Source organism: Felis catus, chromosome D1, assembly GCF_018350175.1.
Source record: "Felis catus isolate Fca126 chromosome D1, F.catus_Fca126_mat1.0, whole genome shotgun sequence".
NCBI classification, from domain to species: Eukaryota; Metazoa; Chordata; class Mammalia; order Carnivora; family Felidae; genus Felis; species Felis catus.
The window spans coordinates 89,203,889-89,217,458 of record NC_058377.1 but is presented as its reverse complement, the minus strand read 5'-3'; the positions used below and the strand labels follow the sequence as shown (position 1 = coordinate 89,217,458).

At 46.2% G+C, this 13,570-nt stretch overlaps 1 protein-coding gene across 2 annotated transcripts in view; it reads left to right on the top strand.

Annotated features, from left to right (window-relative positions):
* Positions 1-13,570, top strand: part of PAMR1 (peptidase domain containing associated with muscle regeneration 1) — a 75,941-nt gene that overhangs the window by 38,263 nt on the left and 24,108 nt on the right. For both annotated transcript variants that reach the window (XM_006937193.5, XM_045039138.1), the window contains exons 4-6: positions 3,955-4,069; positions 7,978-8,195; positions 10,661-10,768. In XM_006937193.5, the coding sequence (XP_006937255.1) occupies positions 3,955-4,069; positions 7,978-8,195; positions 10,661-10,768 (441 nt within the window). The remainder of the gene's footprint in view (positions 1-3,954; positions 4,070-7,977; positions 8,196-10,660; positions 10,769-13,570) is intronic.

The window sequence follows — 13,570 nt, the reverse complement described above, 5'->3', positions numbered from 1 at the left end:
TTTGCTGCTGGTTCTCACTCAGGGTCCCTGCAGGAGGTTTGCTGTGGGAGCTGGGATTTAACACCTTGCAGGCTGGGAAGCTGCCAGTCCCCAAAGGGTGGAGGCTGTGCAGGCAGGTTTCTTTTTTTGTCTCTCACACCCAACGTATCACTTCCGTAGCCGGGCAGCAGATGGGCGGATGGGGGCGATGGCGTGTGAGGTGTGCAGGAAGGAGGAACGTGCACTTCAGAAAACATGGCTGAGGGTGGGGGTGGGGGGAGATTCAATGTCTCTTTTTCAGGGCAGTGGAAAAATCCTACTGCTTCGAAATGTGAGTGGGACAGAGCTACACTAGAAAGCCCCCAAGACAGTTGAACATACCAGCCAAGACCCGGCACTGGTACCAGACAGATCCAAGTTCAAATCCCGGTTCTGCCACCAACCAGCAGCAGCTAACATTTACTGATGTCTCTGCTTAGGGCTTTCCGCCCATAACCTGATTCAAGTCTCACAAAATCACATGACGTAGGTGCCAGTTTTATTCCCATTTGGTTCCGGTTTCCTGAGGTTCTGAGAGAGGAGGTAACTTGCCCAAAGCCACACAGCCAATGAAGGTAAAGCTGAGTCTCAAACCGAGGGCAGTGGGGGCTCTGAAGTCTCCATTCTTAACCGGTACTGTAGAGTTAAAACACTCGCTTGCAGACTTTGACCTCTTGGCCTTCTGGCCTTGAGGAAGTCACCTAACTTCTATCCTCAGTGTTCGGCATCTGGGAAATGGAGAGATGAATGGTGTTCTCCTAGGTTTCTCAAGAGCATTAGATGAGAGGGTGTTTGTAAATGTTTCAGCCAGTGCCTGGCCTGTGATAGTATCATCATTCATTCATTCGTTCATTCAACCTATTACACACCTGGCTCCATTCCAGGTGTACAAGCTAGAAAAGGTCCCAGCTCTACTAAAGTGAGTGAGCAGATAAGCTAGATAACTCCAAATGGTGATGTGTGTTATGAAGAAAACAAAAGCAGAATAAAGGCAGTTCCTGTAGAGACACGGGGTCTCTTTGAAGCAATGGCATTTGAACTTAATTCGCAAAGAACAGAGATGTGGAAGAAGACAAACCTGCCAGGCTACGAGCAGCCAGGGCAAGGCCCAGAGTTGGGGACAGAAATGAGGCTGGTGTCGCTGGGGCAGTGTGAGGAGACAGATGAGCGGGAGTGGGGACCGGGCAGACGGTGGGCTTGGGCACTCAGTGAGGCCGGGCCAGGAACATCTGTGGGAAGGTATTTGCATAGCGGGAAGCCTTTGGAGGGTCAAGAAAGCCTTTGGAGGAATCAAGAAAGCAATGTGATCTGATTTATCTCTTTAAAGAGGTGGCTTTGGCTGCTGCGCGGAGACTCAAATATTGGTGAAACGGATTGCAGAGAGGGATGGCGGAGGCTGGGCGGGACGAGGACCCCCAGTGGAAAGTGGTGGACCGTGCTTCTCCCTGGCAGACCAGGACAGCAGCAAAAGTGAAAGTCTGAGCAAGGACATGACTTGTGCAACCAGCCTGGCAGTAGGTGTCGCAAAAGCCAAAGCCTCACACCTCACAGCTCATCGGAAGCAGAATCTGAGCTCTTTCCCTGACATTGTAGAAATGTCACCACCACCGTCTTGCCATGGAGCAGTATCCACCGACGTTAATATTTTTCTTCTAAGCGATGAGAATTTATACTCTGGGGGAGGAGCTATTGAGTGTAACTGCATACCTAGAGTTTATGAGGTCAAACTGGATTTCTGGGGGCGCCTGGGTGGCGCAGTCGGTTAAGCATCCGACTTCAGCCAGGTCACGATCTCGCGGTCCGTGAGTTCGAGCCCCGCGTCGGGCTCTGGGCTGATGGCTCAGAGCCTGGAGCCTGTTTCCGATTCTGTGTCTCCCTCTCTCTCTGCCCCTCCCCCGTTCATGCTCTGTCTCTCTCTGTCCCAAAAATAAATAAAAAACATTGAAAAAAAAATTAAAAAAAAACTGGATTTCTGTATAGAGCAGGGTTAGATAAACTTTTTCTGTGAAGGAGCAGCTAGGAAATATTTTCATTTTTGTGGACCCTGCTGTCTGTTTCTTGTCAGAACTGCTCAACTCTGGCATTATAATTTGAAAGCAACCATAGACCGTGAATAAAAAATGGGTGTGGCTCTGTTCCAATAAAACTTTATGTGCAAAAACAGGCAGTGAGCCACATTTGGACCATGGATTGTAGTTTGAAAACTCTGGTAGAAAATAGTGTTTACTTACATGACCCAGATAATTTTATTCTTATAAACCAATTCAAGACATTTTCCCCAAACTCTTTTGTGAAACTAGGGTGCATCTTGCACACCTGTGCTTATCTTAACACTAGAGAATATGATGTAATTTAATGAAGACTTAGTCCAGTGGTTTTCAAATCTTAGTGATTCCTGGGAGGTAACTCAAGGAACCAGGGTGATAGTGAGGGTGGAGGGCTTTTGAGCCCCAGTTTCAAGCAGGAGAACCTCTTGGATCCATGTTTTCTAATTGGTGGTTTTCATGAAAGTTTGTCTGGAAAAAAGGGGCTGAGGGCTAGGAAAAAAAATAGAAAACCAGTAATGCAGCCCAGCTGGTGGAGAGCATGTCCCCCTTCTGGTGTCATGTGTTAAAGAGGCATTTATTGGGGCGCCTGGGTGGCGCAGTCGGTTAAGCGTCCGACTTCAGCCAGGTCACGATCTCGCGGTCCGTGAGTTCGAGCCCCGCGTCAGGCTCTGGGCTGATGGCTCAGAGCCTGGAGCCTGTTTCCGATTCTGTGTCTCCCTCTCTCTCTGCCCCTCCCCTGTTCATGCTCTGTCTCTCTCTGTCCCAAAAATAAATAAAAAAGTTGAAAAAAAAGTAATTTAAAGAGGCATTTATTACATAATTGCACGTAGAACAAAAAATGACACATAAATGTTCTAAGTGGATAGAAAGAGGTCAGGAAAGAGCTGCTTTGGGGTTATATTTGTGGAGTAGAGCATGTTCAGGGAACACAGACCAAGGGTCTTATGCAGATTGAGGCTTCAGACAAAGGCCACTGTGTCTACTTTCAAAGCCTTTTAGGGTGGGGGATCCTGGGTGGCTCAGTTGGTTAAGCATAAGTCTTCAGCTCAGGTCTTGATCTCACAGTCTGTGGGTTCAAGTCCCAAGCCGGGCTCTATGCTGATGGTGCAAAGCCTGCTTAGGATTCTCTCTCTCCCTCTCTGTCTCTCTGTCTCTCTGTCTCTCTCTCCCTCCCTCCTCCTCTCGCCCTCTCTCTACCCCTGCCCCACTCATGCTCTCTCTCTCTCTCTCTCTCTCTCTCTCTCTCTCTCTAAATAGTTAAAAATAAAGCCTTTCAGGGTGGAGTCAGCAGGTTGGCATATGGAAGTCTTGGGGAGGCAGAATGATAGAGTGGCTTGGACTTTATATTCAGATACAGTTAGGTTTGAACCTCTGCTCTGTCACTTAGTGGCTCGACAAGCTATTCTTTTTTTTTTTTTAATTTCTTTATGTTTATTTTTGAGAGAGCAAGAAGAGCACAGATGGGGAAGGGGCAGAGAGAGAGGGAGACACAGAATCTGAAACAGGCTCCAGGCTCTGAGCTGTCAGCACAGAGCCCGATGTGTGGCTCGAACCCATGAACCGTGAGATCATGACCTGAGCCAAAGTCAGGTGCTTAACTGATTGAGCCACCCAGGAGCTCCTCAACAAGCTATTTCTTTAACTCTCTTGTTATGCATTTTCCCAGATGGAAAACTGGAATGATATTACTTCCCTTTTCAAGCTGTTGAGTAGATTAAGTGAATTAACCTATGCAAATTTCCTAGCACATTGCCAGGTGCTTGAGAAAGTAATTTCCTTCTCCATTCTGTTCTCAGGGGGTGTGGGATGAGCACAAAGGCTCTTTGAGACCTTCTGCCATCTCTTTCCTGTTTATTCCAATTTCCATGCCCCAATCTTCTCTTCCCAGGATGTGGCCAGGTTCTGCGAGCCTCAAAGGGTCAGATTTTGTTGGAGAGCTACCCTCTAAATGCTCACTGTGAATGGACCATTCATGCCAAACCTGGGTTCATCATCCAGCTAAGGTAAGGGAAGGGGCTGGGATCAGAATTAGGGAGTTTGAGGTTATACGGAAACACAGTAAGAGGACTGAGTGCCCTGGATCCTAGTGACCAAAGGCTAACCATCAGAAAATTCAGAAAATGTACCTTATTCAGAAAATGTACAATGGAGCCGTTTGTTTGTTTGTTTGTTTGTTTGTTTTTAAACGTCTTGGCAATTCCATGGAATAAACCTGGTCAAAACTACGACCAATGAAATATTTGTCATTCACTGCCCTAGAACAGGGGTTGCTTAGGTAATTTTGAACCAAGGATAACACCAACAAAACAGAATACTGATAGCAGTCTACCCATCCCCAAATCTTTACCAAGTCTTCCTGTTCACCCAGTACTGGGCTGGGTTCTATGGGAGGAAAGTGAAAAAATTAAAAGGCACGGATCTAACCTTCAAGGAATTTATACTCATCAGCTCCTTTCGCTGATGTCCTCAGAAAACAACAACCACATCTGTAACAACTAGACCAATTTTTTTCACTTGCATGGAAGATAAGTCATCTCTTCTTATGAAGCTTTGGGGTCCTCACAAATATGCAATTTATGCCATAGTACAAAGTGTAGATCCAGTCTTGTTGTAACTGTAGATAAATAACACAAGAGAGAACTGTTCACTGCTGCATCCTAGTGCTGGGAACAGTACGCAGTACACATCATAGGTGCTTGATAGATACTTGTTGCATGAATGAACGTTGAAAGAACTTCTCCCTGCCTCCAGTGTATCTCCTTTTTCCTGGCAAACACCTCTCCTTTAACTCTGTAGGGAATCAGAGTGACCCACTCACCCCTAGGATTTCTAGGGATATTGTCCACTTAGCTCTTCCTTTTCTAACCAGGGGGGGAGGTTGGCAGTAATGGAAATTTCTAATCTTCTAGGGCATGGGTTTTCAATAAGTATTTTCTGGATGGATCAGTGGAACTTTCCACATTCCAGCTGGCTCCTCAAATGACTTTCTGTCCTCTAGGAGGGACCGCATGGTACCCTGCCCGGGAAGGATCCAGCAAAACAGGTCCCCTTCTCAGTTCTCCTCATCAAGGCTGGCCCTCAGTGGCTGGTCTCCCCATTCCTGTAGGATCTGGGGTTGAGAGTGAGTCTCATCAATTGGACTTTTCTAGAGGAAGGTTAGCACAAGGAACATCTGAAGTCCCACACTCTTCTGCTTAAGGTGCTTCAGGTGGGGTCTGCCAGAGATGGTGAGGGGAGGTTTTAAATGTTGCATATTATTTCAGCACCTCAGGGACCAGGCCAGATGGTCCCCTTAAAGGGTCCCCTTAAAGGAGGAGCTTCTCCAAGATCCAGGATATAAAGGAAATCTGTCCCCAAGCAAAAACCCAAAATGGTGGAGGGACTGGAGAAGCACATCACCTGCCTGGGAACGCCCCTAGGGAGGCCTGCAAATAGGTAGATTTCTTTCCTTCTAGCCAAATCTGGACCTGCTGCCCAGTGATAATAATAATAATAGGAAACACTGATGCATATGTACAGTGTTCAGACCAAAAGCCAAGCGGTCATCCCTGATGCCCCTCTTTCTATCACCTACCACAGCCAGACCACCACAAAATCTATTTTATTACCTGTAAAATAATCTCAAATCCATCCGCATCTGACTCAAGTGCCGCTATTCCACGTTACGCCACCACAGTCTCACCTCAGTTCTCTCATGGCTTCCTAACTGGCTCATGTGTCCACTCTTGTCAGCTCTGCTCCTTTCTCTCCTCAGTGACAAGAGCGACCCTTTAAAATCCTAAGTCCAGTTCTGTTGTCGAAACCGGTTTTTTCCTATGAGGCTTGGAATCAAATCTGGATTCAGGATGCTGCATCTGGATCCTGCTCTCCTCCTTAGTTCATTCCAGTCTCCTCTTTACACTCCATCACGCAGCATCCCTGACCTTCTTTCAGTTCCTCAAATGCACCAAACTCATTACTGCTTCAGGGCCTTTGCACTTGCAGAGCCCCCTGCCTGGGCCTCTCTTCCCCATGACCTTCACATGACTGGCTCTGTTTCATCATGTAAGTGTCTGCCCAGATACCAAGTTCAGAGGGTTCTTCCTTGACCACATTGCATAAAAAGCTTACCCTCCCCAGTCACTCTTCATGCTCTTACCCGGTTTATTTTATTCACAGTGCTTAATACTCCATGAGATTACCTTGTATTCTGGTTTCCTTGCTTATTATTTGTTCACCAAGTCAGAACTACTCTCCTTTAGGGCAGGCACTAGTTGGGTATATTTAGTAGGGTCACTGCTGTGCTTTCAGCACCTAGAACAGCGCCAGCCACAGAGCAGGCCTGCCACAGCTAGATCTTAAGTACATGAATGAACGAGGGTATGAACATAAATACAACTTGGACTGTCTCATATTTTGGTCTCAGAAAAAGCTGTGGTCTCTTTTGGGTGGTGGCCTTGTCCCTCCTCCTTCCTTTTTCAGACAGAGTTACCAAAGTCCAGAGAAAGAACTGATCTGTGAAGGCCCACCGTGACCTAGCAGTGGCATCTGGATGGGAAGTCAGGTCCTTAGATATTAGACCACGTTTCACAAAGCATGATTAATGGCCCTTACAGTCCTTTACAAAAAGTTTTGTGATAAAAACTTTGTAAAACAAACACTAGCCATACGTAGTTAGAGGGCTTCTTTTCCGTAAGATCCTTAGGTGCATTTAAAATATACTGATTCACTATGTTCTAGTGTTCTCTAATCCTGACTATTGAACATTTCACCCCAAGTGGTAGAAATAGACCCTTGTCCCAGCTTTTCAGGTGGCAGTTGTGCACTCTTCTGTCTTTTCCTGCTTCTTCTCCAAAACTCGAAGGAGAAGATACAGATGTATATTCTGTGAACTCAGTACCCAGGCATTCCCTTGGGAATATTTTGAAACATGGCTTTTCCTCTCTTGCTCTGGGATGTGGCTGCCTCCTGTCTTGTCTGTTGGCAGTGGAAGCTTGCGTTCATCTTCTGCTTTTTTGATCTGATGTATTCCAGTATTTCCAAACCTGAGACCCTTTTAGGCAAACACACGTTTATCAGATCTCCCCCGTTTCTGAAATTCTGATATAGTGCTACCTTTTCTACTCTTTGGGGTAAGAATTGTTGCTACCCAGAGGATAATTACCTTCATATCCTTCCATTAAAATAGAAGAATGTGCAGAGATTTCGTTCTTTTATTGAGTTTTGCAAGGCAATGTATACTTTTTCCATTCTTCAGTTGTAAAATTATACTATAGTATCTATTCAACCATATCTTCATCAATATTTGCTTGGCATCTCTATATGCCAGGCACTGTGTTAGGCACAATCAAAACATTGATGGAATAAGACAGATGTTCTCTCCTACACTCAAGAAATTTGCAGTCTAGTGGAGAAGATAGGGATTCATGCATGTGAACGCACACACACACACACACACACACACACACACACACAAAATCAAGAAGATAAATTTGAGGAGTTAAAATTAGTATCCTCACTATGAAGAGAACAGAGGATCTCCTTTAGAAAGAGTTGTCAGGAAAGCGTCTTTGAGGAGGGAATATTTAAGGTGAGGCCTGAGGATAGGAAGGAACCAGCCAGGCAGAATGGGTGGAAAAGTACCCCTGTAAGAGAGGCCAGCTATGTGCAGAGATTCTCTGAATGGAATAGGTACTCCCTCTGTCTGGGCATGCACATACACATGGGGACAGCAGACGTATACATGCCCCTCTGTTAAAAGAAATTCATCTCATCTCACATTGTCCAGGACCCTTTTTCTATCAGATCAGGCCAGTGGTACCACTCTTCTGAGACCTGTTCATCATCTGGTCTGGAACTTGCTCAGGGGTCTCAGGAGTCTCAGGATGGTCAGGGTCCACCTGTTTTGTGCTGTCACTCTCTCCACCCACAGGTTCATCATGTTGAGTCTGGAGTTCGACTACATGTGCCAGTATGACTATGTTGAGGTCCGTGACGGGGACAGCAGCAATGGCCGGATCATCAAACGCTTCTGTGGCAATGAGCGGCCAGCTCCTATCCGGAGCACAGACTCTTCGCTCCACATCCTCTTCCATTCAGATGGCTCCAAGAATTTTGATGGCTTCCATGCTGTATTTGAGGAGATCACAGGTAAAGGCCGTGGAGACAAGTGTAGCATCTTATGGCTATGCTCCAGACGAACATCTCCTTTCTGTGCACGTCTCCTTCTCCCTGCTCAGCCTTATTAAAACCCAGTGGGCTGAGTTCTCAGAAGCAACCTACACATCGAGAAGGAAGAAAGAAATGGCGAGGTATATTTCACAGATGTTCACCAGAAGCATAGCTAGGAATTATGAACGCCCTCGTATGCTGGAGCTGGGATAGGGTAGGTAATTTGTCCAAGGTCACAAAGCGGTTGGCTCTATGGATCACACTGGGGGGGGAAATCTCATGGTTAAGAGCATTAGCTTTGGAGCTCTGGCAGATTAAGCCGTGTAACCTGGGGTAAATTCTACCTCTCTGGGCCTCAGTTTCCTAATCAGCACATAAGGGAATATGCCTAGATCCTGCTCCATTACGGAGGCTCTGGGAGATGGAGTGGACGAAGAATGTAGCCCAGTGTCTGGTACATAGGATGCACTCAATAGCTGCCCAACCCTAGGCCTGCCATGAGCCTCCCTCTGTCATCTGCAAGATAGGCATCAAAAGTGTTTAACTCAGTGGTGAGGGCCACTTACTTTGTGAGCAACTCTGAGCTTGACTTTAACTCCTGCCCTATTCATATCAGGAAGTAGGATTTGACCAAAATGCACAAAACGCTCCATCCTAAGGAAGCCCCCTCAGCTCTCACTGTTCTGAGATTGAATGGCATCAGGTTTTACAAACTAAGCCCAGGCTTAAAGTTCTGGGGGGTTTTAAGTACCCAATTAGGCATTGTTGTGGCATTTTGATTGTTGTGGCTTCCTACGGAAGGTATGATACGAAAGACTCAGGAAGAGTGGTGGTGGCAGTGGGATCATCCTTCTGCAGCCTTGTCCTTTTGGTGAGACTGGGAGACCCCCCCCCCCCGCCCACCTGCCCATCCCTTGGAATGTCTCCACGTGAGCTCTCAGCAGCTGCGGCTCCCCTGTGTGCCCGCTGCCTTCACAGAGGATGTCCCCTGTAGAGCTGTGCGGGCCTGGGGGTTCTGGAAGTGTGCTTCTGTGGTGTGGTGTGGTCAGCCTCTGGCTGATCCGCCCCCTTGGTAATACGTGGCTAGCCGAGGCTGGGCAGGGGGTGGAGGGGTCACACTTGAGATACTTGTGTGGGTACTTGTGACAGACAGCAGGGCTGGCTGTCAGGGAAGCCAGGTAGAAGCAGTGGCAGCTTGCCAGCTTGTGACCCTGTGACTAAGGGCAGGGCCAGGAGGGTCTTTTCCTCCCCCGAAGTGGACTCCTCAGCCCCCTCTGGAGAACTTTGGGAAATTCTGGTCTGCGTCGTCAAGTGGAGAGTAGCACTCGTGGCTTCTCACACACCCTATTTGCATGTGTGTACTTGAATTTTCTCCTCAGGCTAATGTCACCTCCTCTATACCTGTGCATCAAATCCCAACCTTCAGGGTTTGTCTCCCATTCATCCTCCTCTGCTGAACCTTCTCTCTTGGTCCAACGGGTTGTGACTTTGCCCTATTTTGAACGTCTTACAACACTCTTTCCCCTTTCCCAATGCTAAGTGAATTATGCTTCAGCTGATAGTCGTATATTTTTTGTCAAAAAGCCCTGATTTGGTAAACACGTGTCCTGTTCATCTTTCTGTCTCTCCAGTTGTCTCACACAGAGCAAGCACTCAGTTTGGGCTTGTGGAACCGGACCCAGCGATCTATTTCCATGTCAGGGTAAATGAATGGAGGGTTAGTGGTTAGGACACAGACCTCTGTTTCCCAAAATATTCTCTGCAGAAGAATAGTTCCCTGTAAAATGTAGGTTCTGAGGCCAGATAAACTTGGGAAAGGCCAGACATGATGTGCCTTCTTAGATATCTGCAGTGCACATTAGGACATGGAACATTCTGAGAAGTTCTGCAGTAAAGAAATCTGGTTCGTTGCCATTTAATACCAGTGGCACTTGCCCACCATATTTGAGCTTAGAACCCTTTCTTAGTTGAACGTATCAACATCTCAAGAGACTAGTGTTTACAGAATGTATGTTAGGAAATTCTCAAGTACGCTTTTGACAGTGTCATGGAGATCTTCCAGTTCCTTCCCCTAGTACCCAGGACCCTGAGCTTTCTTAAAAAAAAAAAAAAAAAAAAGGATCTAAAGCTGCCTGAGGACGCCTGTCTCCCCTGGAGTCTTTATGGGAGGGGTAAAGGCATGCTTCCACTTTAATCCTGTGGTGTGCCTGTTTATGTTGGCTTTAGGCTTTTCAGACCATAGAAGCATACTTCTGGGGCCTTTGAAAATATCAAATAACATCAGATAAGCACCGATTTTAGGCATTCTCAAGTGACGGTAATGTGGATCCAGTAAAAGAAGTAAAAATATTGCAAGAAGACTGCAAAAGGCAAGTGAAAGACCCTGGCTTGAGGAAATTGACTCACCGCAGTGACGCTGAGGGAAATTGCCTTTTCTCTTACAGCATGTTCCTCTTCTCCCTGTTTCCATGATGGCACTTGCCTCCTTGACAAAACCGGATCTTACAAATGTGCCTGCCTGGCAGGCTACACCGGGCAGCACTGTGAAAATCGTGAGTATGCTTCTGGAGTGAGGGTTGAGGAGTCACATGGGGCTGGCATGAAGAAGGCTCTGGGAGCTTATGAAGTATGTTGTTTCTTGGTGTTTAGGACGGTGTGTCCAGGGTGGCACATAATGTGGACATTCCCGTCGAGTGGTTTTCGGAGCTGGGCTGCCTCTGAGTCAGGATATTTGGAACCACTTAGGTCTTCCCGTTGACATTTCCACATCTCCCCCGCTGCATATAGTTCTCAAAAAGATATGCCTTCAAGGGCTTGAATAATATTCAGAGCTCAAAAACACGGAAGAAGTGCCAACAGGAGAAAGCCACCATCATAAAATCTCCTGTGGCTCTCAGTCTGAACTCCCTGTCCTTTGCAAGATCTGAATTTTGGAGTTGTGCCCCAGGGAAGCATCTATAGATTCCAGTATGTTGTTGCATGGTCTGAAGCCATCAGCAGAGAGGAACTCAACATCATGACCAGCAATCATTTATCAAGGGTCACTGGTCACCAAGCCTTGTGTATGACATGTGTCACAACCAAAGTTTGAGACCTGAAACAGGTGTCATGGACTGCAACTATCAGCATAGAATGAGATGCTCACAAGAATAAGAAGAATCAAAATTTGGGGAGGGGGGCAGGGGAGGAAGCAAAGGAGGGCAGATAATGGCATAGGCAGGGGTTCCCCCCAGCAGATCCTGCGTGGTGAGTATGAGTCAGGAGATGTATTAGGATGTGCTCCCAGAGAAGCTGGCAAGGAAGCGGGGAAGCTGGACTGGGAAGGGAGGGAAGCCAAGCAAAGGTGTGATTTTAGGCAAAATCCAGCCTCAGTGGAATCTGGAATGTAATTTATACCTCTGCGTGTATCCTGGCTTTATAGCAAGGAGCTGGGCTTCCATATCCCCCTTGCAATCAGCCATTGACCCAGGGCTGCCCTGGATGAGCGGGAGAACATGACTGACGTTCTGTGTATGTGGGATGAGTGGTTCCAGTAGCCCTTGAATAGTCAAGGAGATCTCAGGTGCAGGCCAATGGAAGCAAAACCATATAGACTAGCATGCACGGGTACTTTGGGGTTGTCCTATAAGGTGCCCGGTCTGATGGCATTCTATAAAGTTCAGACATTTTCCAGTCAGTTTCATCAGTCGTCCTTATCAACAAGGCAGACGGAAGCCGTGGCGTCAATAGTGTACCCTTGAGTGTGTCATTGCGTGGTGCTGAAACCACCCCTTGATTTGGCTTGGCACGGCTGACCTGAGCATGGTTATGCTGGGGGCTTAGAAAAAGATGTTCTGCTTTATGGCTCCTGCCTCGTTGGAACCTGCTGTGTTGTGTGCAGGGCAGGGAAGAGAAATGCTTTCTCTTTGTTTTGAAATTGCGTGTAGAGAGTGAATCTGGAATCTCGACAATGGCAGATCCTGAGCTTTAAAGGGTGCAATTCAGAGCGAGAAACAAGAAAAGGGGGGAAGGCTTAATTTCTTGATGAACTAATTACACAATACTAGAGCTTTGAAAAACAAGGTAAAATTGGAGGGAAGGGAAGTATTATGGAAGAAGCCAAAATGCATTAAGAAGCTGGGTCAAATCAGGGCACAGTGAGGATTTGGGGGCGGGGGGAGGGAAGGGTAGAAATTGATCAAAAGTTGTGACTAAAATATTTATGAGTTGCTTATGAGTCAAACATTGACTTTTCAGCATTTCCATTTTGTCCAGAACACAAAGCAAAACAAAACAAATACATATAATGAGAAAGAATGGAAACTATGTCATTACACACTGATTCCTATCTTGAGTCACAAACTGGCTCAAATCACATCTGATCTCAAAACACCAGCATAGATGCCCAAGAGAATTCTTCCTAGCTACTTTTTAAAATGTCCTTAAAAAACCATAGTTCCCTTAGTACCTTGTAGTTGTAACTGGGTGAAGGTACTGGGTATTGGTGGTGGGTATCTGATACATCATTTGCTGGCATTCATGTGGGGGACCAAATGTTTTATTATTTTTTTAAATAAGATTTAGGTTTGTTTTTCCTTCTAGGAAATTCAGCAGGAGTCCCCACTAACTCAATGAGGGGAACGTCACAAAAATTAGCTGTGACAGTTTACCTTGTAATTTCTGAACAAACCATAGCAGATTTCTAGAATAGCCTATTAGTTAGAAAAACCAAGAAGGAAAAAAAAAAAAAAGATTTACGTTATTGTTTTCCTCCTGAGTATACCACTGAACTGGAATAATCTCCCTGGAGGAAATTCCTTCAAAATGAACAAGAAACTCAAGCATTCTGGGATTCTTTGTACATTTTGAAATGCCTAAATTGGAGTAGACGTTTGTTTTACAAAATAGCTTTAAAAGCACCGAGTCAAATATTAATGAGAATTCCATCTTTTATTTATGTAGTACCAAATCTGATGAGGGGCAACCACATCATAGATGCTGCCTTAATGGTCTGCCCTCCTGAAGGCTTTGTGAAAAGGTGGATGCCCCTTTGAACAGATGAAGGATTTGAAGCAGAGAGCGCGAGGCACTGAAATTCAAAACGAGACGCTAGAATGCCACATTTCCCATGTTGGTCACGGTCTCCCAGACATGGTTCTCGCCATGTGGCTCAGTGGAACTGTGGGTGAACAATTGATAAGCTCTGGTCGTGGCCTCATGGTCCATTATGTATTCCTCTCAAAGGACTTACCTTCCCAGGTAAGCTCTGCCTGTCACTCTTTTCTAAAGAGCATCCTGACTCCCCGTCTCTCGATAGAAGCTATTCTCATTCTTTTCTTTGTGTATATTTAAGAATGTGAGTGGGACTGGAATAG